Source organism: Artibeus jamaicensis, unplaced genomic scaffold (genome assembly GCF_021234435.1).
Source record: "Artibeus jamaicensis isolate MK-2021 breed Jamaican fruit bat unplaced genomic scaffold, CSHL_Jam_final scaffold_537, whole genome shotgun sequence".
Classification (NCBI taxonomy): domain Eukaryota; kingdom Metazoa; phylum Chordata; class Mammalia; order Chiroptera; family Phyllostomidae; genus Artibeus; species Artibeus jamaicensis.
Genome location: NW_026522047.1, coordinates 31,852,582 through 31,869,736, shown reverse-complemented (window position 1 = coordinate 31,869,736; position 17,155 = coordinate 31,852,582). Strand labels below are relative to the sequence as shown.

The window sequence follows — 17,155 nt, the reverse complement described above, 5'->3', positions numbered from 1 at the left end:
TTGGTGAAGTTGAGCAATTCTTTTCAAATCTTTGTTTCATTTCTTTTCTCTATGAGTTCTCTGTTTATATGGAAATATACCTAAAATATTGAGTGATTAATGAAACAGAATTATATCAAATAAAAAACATTTTTATACAGTAGAATAACACCATGATAATTCTGTGTAAAAACTATTATGTATGTACTCAGGTACATGTATATGTATATAAATTTAAAGGGAAGATATGGTCAGATGTCCACAAAACTGATAACAGCAAAGGATCTGCTTTTTGGGTAGTTAGGGCTGTCCTAAACACTTTCTTTTTGGGGTTGAGGTAAATTTAATAACAGAGTTTATCATTGTAACTGTTTTAAAACGTAAAACTTAGTATTATTTAGTAAATTCACACTGTTGTCCAGCCATCATTACTGTATGGTTCCAGAACATTTTCATCACCGAGAGCAAGCCCTGCACCCGTTGCACAGCCCCTCCCACGTCCATGTCCTCCCAGCCCCTGGCAAGCTCTGTGTGTTACTGTCTGTAGATTTGTCTGCTCTGAATATTTTGTATGAAACTTCATATATGGCTTTTTCTGTATGGCTTTTTCTGTGTGTCTTCTTTCACTCGGCACAATGTTCTCAGAGTTCATCTATGTTGTAGCATGGACCAGTACTTCTTTCCTTTTTACGGCCAAACAGTATTCCATCGTAGGAATATAGCATGCATTTTTATATCCATTCAGAAGTTGATGTACATTCAGCAGATGATGATGGATCATTTCCAGGACTGTTTCTAACTTTTAGCTGTTGTTAATGGTAATTCTGTCAACATTAGTACACTAGTTTTTGTTACAATACCTGTATTCACTTCATATGCTGCAGAAATCTACCTAGGAGTAGATTTCTGCAGCATATGATAATTCTGTGTTTGTTTTTTTGAGTAACCAAAGAATATTACATTTCAGACAAATGTGTTACCTGTATTATTAAAGACAATTTTTTAAAGGTTTTATCTACTTATTTTTAGAGAGAGGATAAGAGAGGGATAAAGAGAAGGAGAGAAACATCAGTGTGTGGTTGCCTCTCGTGTGCCCCCGGCCGGCGACCTGACCTGCATCCCAGGCATGTGCCCTGACTAGGAATTGAAGAGATGACCCTTTGGTTTCCAAGTTGGCACTCAATCCACTGAGCCATACCAGCCGGGGCAATTTTTTAAAAATAAAAATATAAAACTATTCAAAATTTAAAACTGGAAAAGTAAAAGCTACTTAAATTTGAGATGGATTAAAAGCATTAAGAAAATAAAAATTGCCTATTAACCAGACCCCCAGAAATAGATTACTGGTACCTTTTGGAATGTATGTATTCCTCTAGCCCAGCAATTTTCAATCTTTTTCATCTCATAGCACACATAAACTAATGACTAAAATTCTACAGCACATCAAAAAATACATTTTTTGTCAATCTGACAAAAATAGGTAGAATTTTGATTCATTCACACCAAATGGCTATTGTTGTGTTGCCTGTTGTCTTTTTTTATTTGACAATCTAAGGGAAAAGAGGTCAGTGCCATTGACTAAATAGTCCTGTATTACATGTTTTAAAAATTCTTGTGGCACACCACTTGAAAATTGCTGTTCTAGTCTTTAAATTTTTATTAAAAATATAATACATGAATTTAATTCCCAGCTATATTGAAATAAAAATTGAATTCTTCTTTACCTTGCAGCCTCGGTTAATTCATTTCCTTTGAGTGTTAAAACATTTTTGTGCATTTCATTTTATTCTTTTACTTTGCTTCACACCATTTTTTCAAAACCTAAACTAGTACCATTTAATGCTGATTGGCCCACAAATCACTTTGCTTACTTTAATAATATATCTTGACTCTCATTCTGTATCAGTTTATATAGATTCCTGCTTCATTTTTTAAACAGCTTCATGATATTTCATAGTATTACTATATCACGATTGCTTTATATTCTCTACTATTAAGGGGCATTTTGATTGCTTGAAGTAGTGATTTTTAAACAGCAAGCAGTAGAATTACTTTGGGATTTATTAAAATAGACTGCTTGAACTTATTCCTCCAAGTTTCTGATTAATAGGTTTATTGTGGGGACTGAGAATTTACATTCCTAACAAGTTTCTGTGTGTTTGGGAATCGCTATTATAATAAACGGGGAGGCTGGTTGTTGTGAATGATTATGATTAGTGCAGGTTTGTATAGGGCAAAAATACACCATGCTTGTGAGAGAAAGTATACGCGTATATATAAATGAGAAAAATATTTGGAAGAGGAATCACAACATGCTAGTGAACTTGAGTTCTTTTTGTTTGTTTTATATTTGAGCGTCCTATTATTGCTAGTAAACTGTTGGCTTTATTTAAAAACTGATGTATCCGTGTGTGGCAGATTTGAAGATAGCATTACCATTCAGCAAGATGAAGTTTCTGAAGATGCAATCTCGAGGAATATGGATCAACTTAGTGAAGTTCATATAGGTAAACATCATTGTATTGGTCTAATTACTTTCTGGAACGTTAACACTAACCAGTTTTAGGTGAACAATATATTAGTAGAGAGTATTCCTTATCAGCCACCTCAGTCATTTAAAAAATGTCATAGGTACAGAGCACTCGACTCTGCATTTATAATCCTGGATTGTTGGACAGTGTGAGCAATAAATCTTTTAAGTCAATTATTTTATTGAATGTTCCAACTGAAAAGAATGGCTTCCCATTGGCTGGCCAATAAACTAAGGGCTTTCATAAATTGTCCCCTCATTTTCAATAGTATTAATTAAAATATAGGAGCAAAGATAAGCTGAAACTAAAGATGATGTCTAAACAGTTTTTCTGCATATTTTCTTGCTTTAGTGTGTACATTTTAGAACTTACAATGTGTTGGAAGTATGTAACATTAAATCTGCTTTCTGAAAATGAAGCATTATATCTTGTTAAAGATTATTTACAAGGTAGTATAATTACAAGATAGTATAATTAGAGGTAGCAGGTCCTCTAATAACATCATTTCATTATAACATTGATGAGACGCCGTAGGAACTTCACTCTAGTTTATATGAATTAACCTATCATAAAACTGGGTTTTGCTGCATGTCATTTCGGTTAAAGTTGTAGAACATACTGGCAACAGTAACTGAGGACTACTATATGTATTTTGATTTGTTTTTTCTGATAGACATGAAGTTTTTTTTTGCTAGACTGTGTTAAATACTGTGCTTTATCAATATAAATTAAAACTTTAAGTACTATGTACACTTACCACATAATCTTTTGCTTTATACCATAGAACAAAGAATAGATGATTCTGAGCACTCTAAATGTGACATAGATAAATCTATGCAACCAGAACCATTTTTCCATAAAGTGGTTCATTCCAAACACTTGAACGTAGTGTCTGAAATTCAGTCAATTCTGTGTTCACCAGAAGAATCCTTTCCACTTCGATCTCGCTCTGATTCACCACCAAAAAGTAAAACCAAGAATTCCTTGTTGATTGGGCTTTCAACTGGTTTATTTGATGCAAACAACCCAAAGGCAAGTATGCTCTTTGTTCACATGGAAAATCTTATTCATTTGATAAAATTTTTATGGAATTTTTTGATAAACCATGAGTTGTAATCCCTTAAAAACACAAACACATATACTCATACACACATCAGAACAATTTACAGAAACAACAAAACACCTCCATTTTATCTTCTGAGATCCTGAAAACAATCAGGACAAAGACTTTCATTGACTTCGTGTTCAAGATTCTTTTTATAAGGTCTTCTCTTATTTAGCAAAAGATTCCTCTTATACCCTTTTATACTATCTTTCTTTCCCACCACCCAACCCACCTTTCAATTTGAGTATGAGACTATGCTTAAGCAATACATCTTAAATGGATAGAAGTGCCATATTGCCTAATTCATGCAAAGAAAGATTAATGGATGTTTATATGTACTTTCTTTTTTTTTTTAACTTTTATTTTAATCATTGTTCAAGTACAGTTTTCTTTTACTCCCATCTCAGCCCATCCCACCTCCCTCCCATTTTTACCCACACCCCCAGTTTTTGTCCATGTGTCCTTTATACTTGTTCCTGTAAACCCTTCCCCTTTTCCCCTGATAAAAGTTTTTCAAACCTCATTTGCTAAATATGTAACTAATTTACTTCTTGGTAAGAAATTAGAACATTATACAGAATTTAAAAATGCAAGTAAATCATATATCATTTTGTTATGTTAGTTTTCACATACATAATTTTCATATTTTTTTACCAAAATAGGATATATACATACTCTTTCCTGTTTTTCTATGTAATGTAGATTATAAAATTATTACAAGTAATAATACTACAAAAATAGCATTTTGTCATATTGTCTCTCATATTATCTTTAATGGCCACAAGTTTCATTTGTTGTGCTGTATCATAATTTTTTAAATTGATTTCTTTAGGTTTGGGCCTTTACATTTCAATTTTTGTGATTAGTACTCCCCACAGCTGCATCTTTGTACATATCCACACTTATTCCCATAAAATAAATTTCCTTGTAAGTGAAATTTAAAAAGTTATGTATTGCCGAATTTCCCCATCAAGAAACAGTTCACAGTGCTCTCAGGAGTGTGTGAGTCTGTCCCCTAAACAGCACCAACTGTTATCATTTACTTAAAAATTATGTATTTAGTGAATGAGTAATTGTGTTAATGTCTTATAATTTGTATTTCTGTATTTACCAGTAAGGTTGATCATTTTTAATATGAATTGCCTGAATTTTTTGGTCCTTTATTGGTTTTTAAATATGTCATTTTGATTTTCAATTTAATTTTACAATTAGATAAGTTTTTATTTTGTGGAGTATTTTTTTTTATCCCTACCTGAGGACATTTTTTTAATTGCTTTTAGAGAGAGAGAAAGGGAGCTAGGAAGGGAAAAAGAAAAATATCGATCGGTTGGTTGCCTCCCACATGCGCCCAGACGGGGGATCGTAGCACCCCTGCCAGGTTTGGTGGTGGGTTGATGCCCCAACCCACTGAGCCACACCGGCCAGGGCTGTGGAGTGTCTTCTAATGGTTGTCTTAAATGTAGAGATTGCTAACTCATAGCAGTTAGATTTTTAAAGATAAAAGCTTGGGGTATCCTTGGTGGAACAGGCAAGGGTGATCATATAATTCATGTACTTCCTTTTGTAGTAAGGGTGTATAACCATCTTCAGCCCAAAGCTTTTTAAAAACTTATTGCTGTCTTTAAAGTTACTACTGCTTACATAATACATGTAATTATTTGATTTTCTTTCATGACCTTAGTTTTAGCTTCACTAAGTTCTATAAAAGTACTTACTCTGGGAGTGTACACAGCAAAGTAGGTTTCATGTTAGAAGAAAGGGCAAGAAAAACACAAGAAAATCAAAGCAATCTGTAGCCATCTCAGGCAAGGACAAAAAAAATGTATCTGCCTGTCCCATAAATCTCGGAAATATGAGAGTTCGTCACTGGGCCAAAATAGTAAGTAAGTAAGCAGTAAATGGTAAATAAGCAGTGGTCTTGAATCGTGAAGAAGAGGTAAAAATTATTTATAAGCATTTTTATAATTTGGTTACTAAAATGGGATAATTAACCTCTTACAAAGATTTCTGTTAAAATTTCTTTTTAAAAAGTGTTGTTACACAACTTGTGTTATTTTTTCTCTTAAAGGAAATCCATTTTGTGCTTTGGATCCTAACCTCTCTCACCTTCTCAAGGAATTCACTCCTTCTACTTTTGTCATTCTAACCTGTATTGTCAACTTCTTCCACTAGAGTGGATTTCCCGAACACGCACGTTCTAGTCAGTCCCATCATGAATAGTGAACTTCCTTTGAGCACGTGTCCTTCTCCAGCTGCCAGCCCGTACCTCTGCAACATTTCACAACCAAACATCTTGAATAGGTTGCATCTTTCTAGTCTCTACATCCATTTACTTCCCTATATGTTCCAGTGTGGTTTTTAGCCCACTGCTTTTCCAAAATTGCTCTTGTCAAATCATCAACTACTAGGGTGTTATCACACCTTTCTTGACTTTTCTTCCTTCAACAGAATTGATATACACCTTACTTTTTAAATAACTTTATCTCTTGGCTTCCTGTATATTGTAACTTCCCAGATATTCTCTGTGGTTGTTAGTTACTCTTCAGTTTCGTTTGCTGTCAGGCAGCTACTACTATTAACATATCTTCTTTAAAGAATGTGTACTCTTCTCTGATTGGGTGAAGTGTTCTATAAATGTCCAGAACAAATGTCAAGAACCAGTTTGAACACTATTAAACTGGTTGATATTGTTGTTCAAGGCTTTATCTTTAATGATTTTTGTCTACTTTAACTATCAGTTGCTGAGAAAAAAAGGTTGAAAATTTTAGCTTTATTTGTACAATTATTTTTTCAGTGGTGTCCATCTTTGTTTCCTGTATTTTGAAGTTCTGATACTGTGTAAATGAAATTTAGTATTGTTATGCCTCGTGGATAAATTGTTATGTTTATTGTTAGGAAGTGTTCCTCTTTGCTTTAAGTCTTCTGTAGCCTTATTGCTTTTCTCCTTATCTGTTACTGAGAAAGGAGTGTTGAAATTTTCAGTCAGTTGAATGTAAATCATTAATCTTTATTATTCTTGATGAATATGATCCCTTTATCATTATGAAATGATGCCATTGTTTTCCTGGTCAATCACCTGTTCTGAAATTTACTTTGTCAGGTTTAATATAGCCATCACAGCTTTCTTGCCCTTAATGTTTACGTGATGTATATGTTTTTACATCCTTTACTTTTAATTAAACATTTTATATTTAAAATAGATTCCTTAAAGTTATCAAATAGTTAAGTTTTGCTTTTTAACCATTTGACAGTATTTTAATTAAAGTCATTATACCATTCAGATTTAATATAATTTTTGATAAATTATCATTATGATTGAGTTTAAACTCACTTTGCTTTTTGTCTCATTACTTCTTTTTTAAAATTTTATTCTCTCCTTTAAGATTGAATATTTTTAGTTTCTTATCTCTACTGTTTGCTTACAAGGTAGATGTTAAAAATATTTAGTAGTCTTTCTCAATTTTCAAGATACATCTTTAGCTTATCACAGTTTTTCTTCAAATAGTATTATACCAATTCACATATAAGAACCTTACAACAGTATACTTATTTTGATTTCTACTCTCTTGTTTATAATCAGTGATATTGTTATTACTTCTGTTATATTACAAATACCACAAAGCGTTTTTATTATTTATGCTTTAAATATTCAGTTATCTTTTATAGAAGTTAAGAATTGAGAAAATCTTTTAAATTTACATATTTATCATTTTTGACATTCTTCATTCCTTTGTGTAAAATTCAGGTTTCTATCAGGAATTATTTTCTTCAACTTCAGAAACTTCCTTTGTCATTTCTTGTGTAGCCCTGTTGGTAATATTTTTTTTCAGCTTTTGCTTATTTAAATATATTTTTATTTCACTTTCATTTCAAAAGGATATTTCATTACATCCAGACTTATGTCTTCTGGGTTGCATTGTTTCTAACTAACAAGAAACACTGTTAATGAGGTAGCAGCTTTCACAAGGTATTTGTAGCCCTGGCTGGTGTGGTGCAGTGGATTGAGTGCTGGCCCGTGAACCAAGGGGTCACTGGTTCGATTCCTATCAGGGCATATGCCTGGGTTGCTGGCCGGGTCCCCCAGTTGGGGGCACACGAGAGGCAACTGCACACTGATGTTTCTCTTCCTCTCTCTCTCTCCCTCCCTTCTTCTCTGTCTAAAAATAAATAAATAAAATCTTTTTAAAAAGAATGACTTGATAAAATTGAGAATATAACACTTAAAGAAGATCACCGAAGGTAAATTTTTAATAAATCAAAATAAAAACAGTCTAAAGATGTGATCTTCTCATGATCTGACTTGCGCAAGAACAGAATGCAGGTTGCCAGATGAAAAAGCTACTTGTCCTTCCCTTTAGTCCCTCCTCACTCTAGGGGACAGTGAGTAATGGGTAGAGAGAGACCAGATGTGTTCCACTGATACTTTTCTCATCCGGGTAATGGAGTGGACAGCTGATCCCTGTGAATCCTTGAGAATTTCTTTCCTTTCAATTTATGATTAGACATGTACCTTAAATGTCTTCTTTTGATTTGCTAAAATATCAAGTCTTAGGTAATGTTCATAGTTTTTACCTTTGGTAAATAATCATAATTTTTAAATTAGTGTTTTAAATTCATTTTTAACCTGGTTTATAGGTTGGAGTGATCAAATACTTTTGTAAGCTATTTCGAGAGCACAAGGTTATGGTTTAATGACAGTAAGGAAAGACTAAACAATGTGCTCATTATAAACCACTTCATAGTATTACCAGAGTGTTACTAATTTATAATTTTATATGAAAAATACTACAGATGTAAAAGTGAGTTAATAGGTTTATTTTTTCAAGTACAATTTCATGTGAAGTTTTGTTAGTGTAACTAGTATTAATTCTTTTACTATCTTACATGGCTGTCTTCATTTTTGAGGAAAAATAGAATCCAACAATTAAAGGAAGCATATATTTTTTAATGTTTTAAAGTTTTCTAAAACATTGCTCTCCTGTTTGATTTATAATGGCACCAAATGCTAGTTGTGTAAAATCATGGTATGAAGATTCTAGAAAAATTAGTCTGACTATAAATAGAGATCTATGGATGTTAAAATTAGAGTATTGCTTTTAACAAGGTAAAAGTATTAGTAGAATCAGAATTATAAAACTGAAAGTTTTCTTATATGAAATTTTCTGATCAAAGATGAATATCCTGTTAAAAACTTTAACAGTTTATCACAGAAGATGACGGACATTAATGGTTTTTAACACAGGGTGGACAGCTGTTGGGTTGGTAGGTATGTAAACCCATTCTGAGAGGAAGGATGGCAGATTACATAGCACTTGCAATGTCTTCCTGTTATTGTTTATGCTATGAAAGTTATTTTAATTAGTGAAAGGAATAAATTAGAATTGAGATGATTTTCCAGGACTAAAATTTATGTCAGCCTAAAAAATATTGCATGCTTTTATGTAGTCGCTTTGTATGTAGGCATGTAAAGCATATATGCTATTAATTTTTTGATTAGCATGTATCTGGAGAAACTATTGCTAGATGTATATTTTGCATACTGCTGGTTTATGATATACATGGTTCAAACCACTAAAATAATAAACAAGGCAAGCATAAATTCTGCTGACAGTAGAAGATTCAGCAAAAGAAATACTTTCAGTACTATTAAGTGCTTTAACAAGCAGTGTATCTTTACCATCTTGTAGTTCGTAAACATTTTTTCCTCCTGAGTGCTATAATATGTAAATTATGTTCAAATAATGGAAATTTATCCTTTTTTATTCTCAAAAACAGATTGTACCAATAAAATCGGCCAAGTATATAAATTTTCATTAACATGCTGAACATTGTGTTTTCACAGTCTTCCCATCTGGTGCTGGGTTCTTGTCAGGGCCCTGAGCGTCCTGTTTCCCATCTCAGGATTCCTCTGGGGTGAACCCAGCCCCGAGACTTGCATAATAGGTATTTGTTTTGTAGCCCTGTCTGTCCACTGACGTTCTCGTTGGTGGGCAAAAGCTAGTCCTAATATACCTGGGTCTTATTCAACACAAATTCAAATTCTAAACACCTCAACTGTATGCATTGTTTTTCTCAGCTCAGTTTGCTGAGTTCTTTCTCACCTTGCTGCTACAAGTGATTCTCACTAGGGACACTTGAAAGGCTCTACTTATAGTCCATTGCTCAGGGAATCAGTATTGGGCTTTTTTGGGGGTGGGCACTAAGTTGAGGCCCCTGATTTAACCAGTGTTGGGTAGCCAGCAACTTGTAGTGACAAAGTGATACAAAGAGCCACCAATTATGTGTAACTGCTTAGCCAAGCTTCAGACTACTTCTGGGATTTGGGCAAAAATATATACGGAGGGTTGGCTCTGGGAAGGTAGAGGAAGACTTAGCAGAGACTCCATGAACATGGAATGATGTCGACCTTGAGTGCAGAGGAGTAAACCGGCAGTTTCTAGCACTGCTGGCCTCCTGACACATGGCCAGTTCTACACCGTGTGCACGGCCCAGGTAAACAACGCTCCCTGCCTTTTGAAGGTGACTTTGTGTTGAAACCTCTGAGCTGAATTCAAGCATAACTGGCAGGTTTAGTTTCCTCCCTGAAATTCAAGAGGATTTGTTCTCACCTTGGACAAGTCAGCACATTAATACATATATCTCACATGTATATAATAACTAAATTATTAGCTCTAATTTTCTAATTTTTTAGTTTTCTAATTATCTGACTTGTAATAAGAAATCTGTTGGCTTTTTTTAGATGTTGAGAACATGTTCGCTTCCAGATCTCTCAAAGCTGTTCAGAACACTGATGGACGTTCCCACTGTAGGAGATGTGCGCCAAGACAATCTGGAAGTAGATGAAATTGAAGATGAGCACATTAAAGAAGGGCCTTCTGATTCTGAAGACATGTGCGTATAGCACCACTGACAGATAGTCATACTAATAGAATTCCCGAGTTTGTATATGTTCTTACCTAGACAGTTTTTTAAAAAGATTTGTAGCTAAGCTTTCACTACTCCTTTAACTTTTTACAGCACATTTAAAGTACAGTCATGCAAAATTTGAAAAATATTTTATTTATTTATTCTTAGGGAGAGGGGAAGGGAAGGAGAAAGAGTGGGAGAGAAACATCAATGTGTGGTTGCCTCTCATGTGTCCCCTACTGGGGACCTAGCCTGCAACCCAAGCATGTGCCCTGAGTGGGAATCGAACTGGTGACCCTTTGCTTCACAGGCCCGTGCTCAATCCACTGAGCTACACCAGCCAGGGCAGTCACACAAATTTTGATATCTGTTTCTGCCTCCGAATGATGTAACTTAATCTCACTTGAAGGAGAAAGAAAGTAGTTTCCGTTAGTGTTCTCTCTCTTACTCATCTCTTAGCATCCAGCACAATGGCGCGCACCTGGACGGTGCTTCATAAATATGAAGTGAATGAACGTTGGCAGCGTCACACCACATGACGCAGGGATTGCAGCTGGAGTTTCTGAAGTACTTACTTAGGAGACTGCAGTTGCCCAGGAAGATGACCATCTCCATCCACGTCTCTCTCCTGACATGAATGATTTCTAAACTGTGGCAGCAGAGAGTTCGTGGGGGGAATGGTTGTTTGATTTGTATGTGTCTGCATGTGCTTACATGTTGTTCTGCATGTAACTACATAATAGCTTTCACAAAATTCCTTTTTTTGTGATTCATGAGGAATCTAAGATTTAGGAGGGTGATTTAACCAAGTCTTCTGAGAGGGTTGGGAGTAATGCCCTTACGCAGTAACCCCGCTCCGCGTCCTCTGACACCAGGCAGACTCTCAGCCCCTCGGACAAAGGTGCAGACTCTGGGGGACTAGAACCAGAGTACCCTGGACTGAAGTGTTGGAGAAGGGGCAGTGTATTTAAGTCACCAGGAAATATATTACAAAACATTAAAACTTGTGTGATTTATTTTCTGATCGTTTCACTTAATTTTCCCCTTTTCACTTCTTCCATTCAATAGAAATAACTTGTGCTTTGATCTTATTGAATGTATCGTACCAGTCTCGCCATTTTCCCCTGTAATACTTGAGCCAGGGCTACTTCATTTGCTACATCTCATTTTCTCTCTTTGTTATTCTTAAGCCTCATTACTTCTTAAGTTTCTGAGCAAGTTTTATCTTTTAAATGTTGCCCTCTATTTTTGTTTTTCATAGAGTTCTGTAGAATTTTGCTGGTGCCCTCAAAATTCAGAGGAAAAGTTACCTTTTTTCCTTCTACTTAGCTGTGGTCAGTAGCATTTTAACTGTCTTTTCATTAAGCCTGTAGGCGAACACTACACTTCGGCACCTTTATGGTTGACAAAGTGCCAGGTTACAGTTTCTTCCTCGGTTTTTATATAAAGTCATCAGTTTTCATCTGAGTGGCTGTAGCCTGTGTGTGGCTTCTGTCCTTTCAGTCACCGGTTGATTACAGTTTATTTTAAAATTTAAATGAGAAGACTTTAACATGATTTTTTAAATTTGAAAACTAAATGATTTTTGAAAATAAGTTATTCCATGTCTATATAGGAAAATTTCACTTGATATTTCCTTTGTGGAAAAAAATTTTTTGATCCAAATAATCAAGATAGTTCAACATGAAAGCTTAGTTAAAAAGTGAATTTGGGATAAGGTTTTAAAGTACCTGAGACAATTTTTTTGAATGTTCACTTCATAAGAGATCTTAATCTTCTCATATTTTCCTCACAATTGTAGACTTAGCGGCCCTGCTTAAAATAAGATTTGATCAATGGTCACTGTCCAGTCACTGTAGTAATGGTACATAGCAGTTGTGCCTGGTATGTTTGTTCTGTGATTAAAGTAACTTAAACGCTACTGGTAGGATGGTCCAAAACATTACACATTCTCTCTTTCTCATAGATGCTTTGCTTTTCTACAGGTTCTACAAAGTCAAAGCATAGGAGTTTGTACACATAAGTAACAAAGTAAAGATATTTCTATATTAAAAGATTACTTTTTTATTAATAGAAATTTTATTCACTGTCTCACATAATATTGTTGAAATTCTAGTTCTTCAGTAAACATTTGTCTATTTCATTGGAGAATAAACTTTAGGAAAGGTCTTTACCAGCCCTTGGATTTGGTTTAGCAAATTTTTCTATTTGCATGTCACTTTAAGAGAAAGAAGCAAATTGTAAGAGAGATAACATTGTGAGTACATTTTGGGGTATTTATTGTAGAATTCTCAGAAGACCTAGATTTCAGTCCTGTATTTGTCATTTATCGACTGGGTGCCTTTGAGTAAGTCATTGTAACACTTAAATTCACAGTTCCATGGCTCTAAAGTGAGTTTTGCAGAAATAAAATTTGAAGAATAGGATAAAACTAAACAAATACTATATAAATATAAAATGTTATTTACATAAATTAGTTTATTTCAGCATTTATAAGTCCATGAAAATAGAATTAATATGCTGAGGAATTTCTTGGAAACAAGATTCCTTAGATAAGATTATTATGGTTAGTGTGTTATAATTATGGTAATGGCTACTTATTATGTACATTAGAAATATTTTCTTTGTTTTAAGATTTTATTTATTTTTAGAGAGAGGGGGAAAGGAGGGAGAAAAGGGGAGAGAAACATCAATTGATTACCTCTCATATGCTCACCTACTAGGGATCAAACCTACAGCTCAGGCATGTGCCCTGACCAGGAGTTGAACCCACAGTGTTTCACTTTGTGGGATAATACCCAGCCAGCTCAGCCACACCAGTGACAGCTTCAGAAATATTTTAAAGAATAAGCATCTAAAGATAAGATTTTGAGTGACCATTTTATTCAATAGATTAACATCCTATTAACATGAACATATAATTTCCCTAAGTATTTCCAATCCAAGAGGTCAAATGCCCGGTGGGAGTTTATATGGAAAGTGTTCTGTATAGAGTGTTATACAGCAAGATTTTGCTGAGTTTCAAAATTGCATAAAAGCAAAATATTTGAATATTATTTGTTTTAGAAAACAAGTGAAAAACCTCTTTAGACTATCTTCTTAAAATACTGACATTTTCTTTCAAAATTTAAGCAATAAGTAGTATTGAAAGTTACATGATTTCATTTGGCAAATCAAGACCCATTTTATTTTATTTTATTTTTTATTGATTTGAGAGAGGGAGGAGAGAGACACACTGATTTACTGTTCCACTTATTTATGCATCCATTGGTGGTTTCCTGTATGTGCTCTGACTGGGGATCAAACCTGTAACCTTAGCGTAAAGGGACAACACTACAACCAACTGAGCTACTAGTCAGGGCCTCATGACCATTTTAAACAAGTCATTTTCTCACTTATGTATTCTAGACTATGTATCATGTACTTTATTTATCAGTTGTATTAATTCTTATTTCTTTTGTTAAAAACTGTAGGGTTTTTTGCCATGACTGGTGTGGCTCACCTGGGCGTCATCCCACAAAACAAAATGTTACCAGTTCGATTCCCAGTCAAGGCACATGCCTGGGTTGCACATTCAGTCCCTTCACAGGGCTCATGCAAGGGGCAACCAATCAGTGTTTCTCTTTCACATTGATATTTCTCTTCCTCGCTTTCTACCTCCCTCCCCCCTCTCTAAAAAGAAATAAAATTAAAAAAAAAAACTGTAGGTTTTTTTCAAATTTCTTTTTATCCAATATTAGTACTTTTAAAGTTTAATTTTTTACTTTTTAGTGTGTTTGAGGAAACCGACACAGATTTACAAGAGCTACAAGCCTCTATGGAGCAGTTGCTTAGGGAGGAACCGGGGGAAGAATACAGTGAGGAGGAGGAGTCGGTTTTAAAGAACAGTGACATAGAGCAGACTGGAAATGGGACGGATGCGGCAGAGGAGGACGACAACCCCAGCAGCGAAAGCGCCCTCAATGAAGAGTGGCACTCGGGTGCGTGATTGTGATCGTGGTGGGCCCTTTCCTTTTTCAGTGTGCACAGGTGTTTCAGGTGGAGTATGTTTTTCTGGTACCTGATATGAACCATGTCCGATTTTAAAGAGAACTAAAGCATGCTTCTTTATCCTAACTTTTTATTCATTCTTTTTCTTTTCACACAAATGCACATACCAATTGTTCCATTTTTCCCATTAAATTGTGAAAATGTCTTTGAAGCATTTTTATTCTGCTTCTTGACAGAATAATAATATTCATTTCCTATTTTTTAGTAATAAAGATAGCAACTTAGTTTTGTTAGCATTTTATGTTTTACAGAGAGCACCTTTGTACATTGGTTAACCAGAAGTGTGTGAATACTAAAAATAGTTTTTAAAACTTTGGTTTAGAAACTGTTTCTTTCTTCAAAGAAAATTTGTGTATTTCAGCAACTTTATTTGGAAAAAGGAGTTCAGTGTGAAAAGGAATGCCTCTTCAGTAATTATGTCTTTTCCTAGTATTTTTCAAAGTATCTTTGGCGTATACTTGACATAAAACATATAGAGCATTTATAATGCTCTTTAGGTACTTGACTAAAGTTTTATGGTGTGTATATTAGGTTGTCTGCCTTCTGTATGCTTTTTTTATGTTTTGCCCCCTGTTTAATACCTACTTTTAAAAAATAGTTGTTACGGTTGGTTACCTTGATGCAGAACATGTGGGTGTGCTTTTTAAATTTTTTTTACTAAATTTGATGACAATGCTCAGAAAGTTTTTATTCTAACCTGGTTTACTGTTTATGTCTATAAAAGAAAAGATTTTCAGAGTAACATTCTTATTAAGACAGATTTATATATACATTAATTACCTGCATAAATAGCACGTATAATGACAAAAACTTTTTATTTAAAGTACAAAGTATATTTGAACAACAATTAAAATAAATAAAATTTTAAAAATTGACCAACAATTAAAATAAATAAATTTTTAAAAATTAAAAAAATAAAAAGTAAAGTACAAAGTAGTGTATTTCAATGACATTATTTACTTATAGAATTTTAGTCTTTTACGGTAATGATTATGCAGTGTTTTTAATCATACATGATCTTATTTTGTAATGTTTTTTAGATAACAGTGACGGTGAGATAACTAGTGAGTGTGAATATGACAGTGTTTTTAACCATTTGGAGGAGCTGAGACTCCACCTGGAGCAGGAAATAGGCTTTGAAAAGTTCTTTGAAGTTTATGAGAAAATAAAGGTAAGTGTAATGTCAGTTAAAACACTTAATTTTGAAGGCCCTGGCTAGTTTAGCTCAGTGGATTGAGCGCAGGCCTGTGAACCAGATGATCGTGGTTCAATTCCCAGTTGGGGCACATGCCTGGGTTGCAGGCCAGTTCCCAATAGGGGATGCATGAGAGGCAACCACACATTGATATTTCCCTCCCTCTCTCCTTCCCTTCCCCTCTGAAGATAAATAAATAAAATCTTTAAAAAAACCATTTAATTTTGAGATATTCTCTGTTTGAAATTACTTGTGAGTGTCAGTGATTTTTATTGGTAAGTAGATTTATTATAAATAATTGACAAAGTCTTTATTAGAGAAAGATGACATTCAAATATTACTTTATATTTGTAAATATGGTATAGGCTATTCATGAAGATGAAGATGAAAATATTGAGATTTGTTCAACCATAGCTCAAAATATTTTGGGAAAAGAACATCAGCATCTTTATGCCAAGATTCTTCATTTAGTTATGGCAGATGGGGCCTACCAAGAAGGTAAGATTTCCTCACATCTTTATACTTTAAAGAAACATGCAAAAAAACCAAAATGACAAATGTAAACTGATGAGCTTGTATCACGTGTGTTTTGGTGAAATCTGTACTGGAACCACACCTAGTGCACTTTTAAGCAATTATTAAATTAGTTGTGTCATATACTTTTACTGGTTCTGGCATATACTGATATGCTTTTATTGCCTTATATCCTTTCAGTCTGTAGTTTCATTTAATTTATAAGTAGTATTTGAATGAGGTTATTTTTAAGTCTCCCTGTTGGACAGCTCTAGAAGTTATAATACTTTCTTATCAAGGATATAGTGTTAAACTTTTAGGCATGTATGCTTCAGTAGTATATAAAGTTTCTCCTAAATACGAACTGTAATCTCTTCCGGAGTAAGTAGAGTTCATCGATAGTGATGTGAATGTAACCCATTTTTATATTTGGAAAATATTGACCTATAGAGTCACTCAAAATATGTTAGGACTTTTTAATTAAAAGTTGTTCTAGTTAAAAATGATTTCTCCTTAAATATTGTCAGGAGTGCTAAACATGGAACCAAGACACCAGTGTTACAGTCCTGACTGATAATGAGACATCGAGTGATTTATTTTGTCTTAAGTTTCCGTTTCTTTGCTGTAAAAATAGAGAGGTGATCTCTAATCTAAGGTGCTGTGAGTGGTTTTCAAAGTATTTATTGTGTGCTTCTTATGTGCCTAGCACTTCATTACTCTGGGCATTAAAGACCTAATCTTTGGTCACATGTAATCTTTGATAACAGTTTCCTTGGTAGATGAGACATAAATACATGAAGGAGAGTTTAAAACTATATATAAAAATGCTCACCTTAAATACTTTTTAGTGCAGTAGGTATTAGAGAAGGGGAGGTT

General features: G+C 34.1%; 1 protein-coding gene across 9 annotated transcripts in view; it reads left to right on the top strand.

The window, feature by feature from the left end:
* NEK1 (NIMA related kinase 1) overlaps positions 1-17,155 on the top strand; it is a 115,053-nt gene that overhangs the window by 88,728 nt on the left and 9,170 nt on the right. For all 9 annotated transcript variants that reach the window (XM_053658439.1, XM_053658442.1, XM_053658440.1 and 6 more), the window contains 6 exons: positions 2,398-2,486; positions 3,295-3,542; positions 10,355-10,506; positions 14,293-14,501; positions 15,612-15,742; positions 16,132-16,264. In XM_053658439.1, coding sequence (XP_053514414.1) covers positions 2,398-2,486; positions 3,295-3,542; positions 10,355-10,506; positions 14,293-14,501; positions 15,612-15,742; positions 16,132-16,264 — 962 coding nt within the window. The remainder of the gene's footprint in view (positions 1-2,397; positions 2,487-3,294; positions 3,543-10,354; positions 10,507-14,292; positions 14,502-15,611; positions 15,743-16,131; positions 16,265-17,155) is intronic.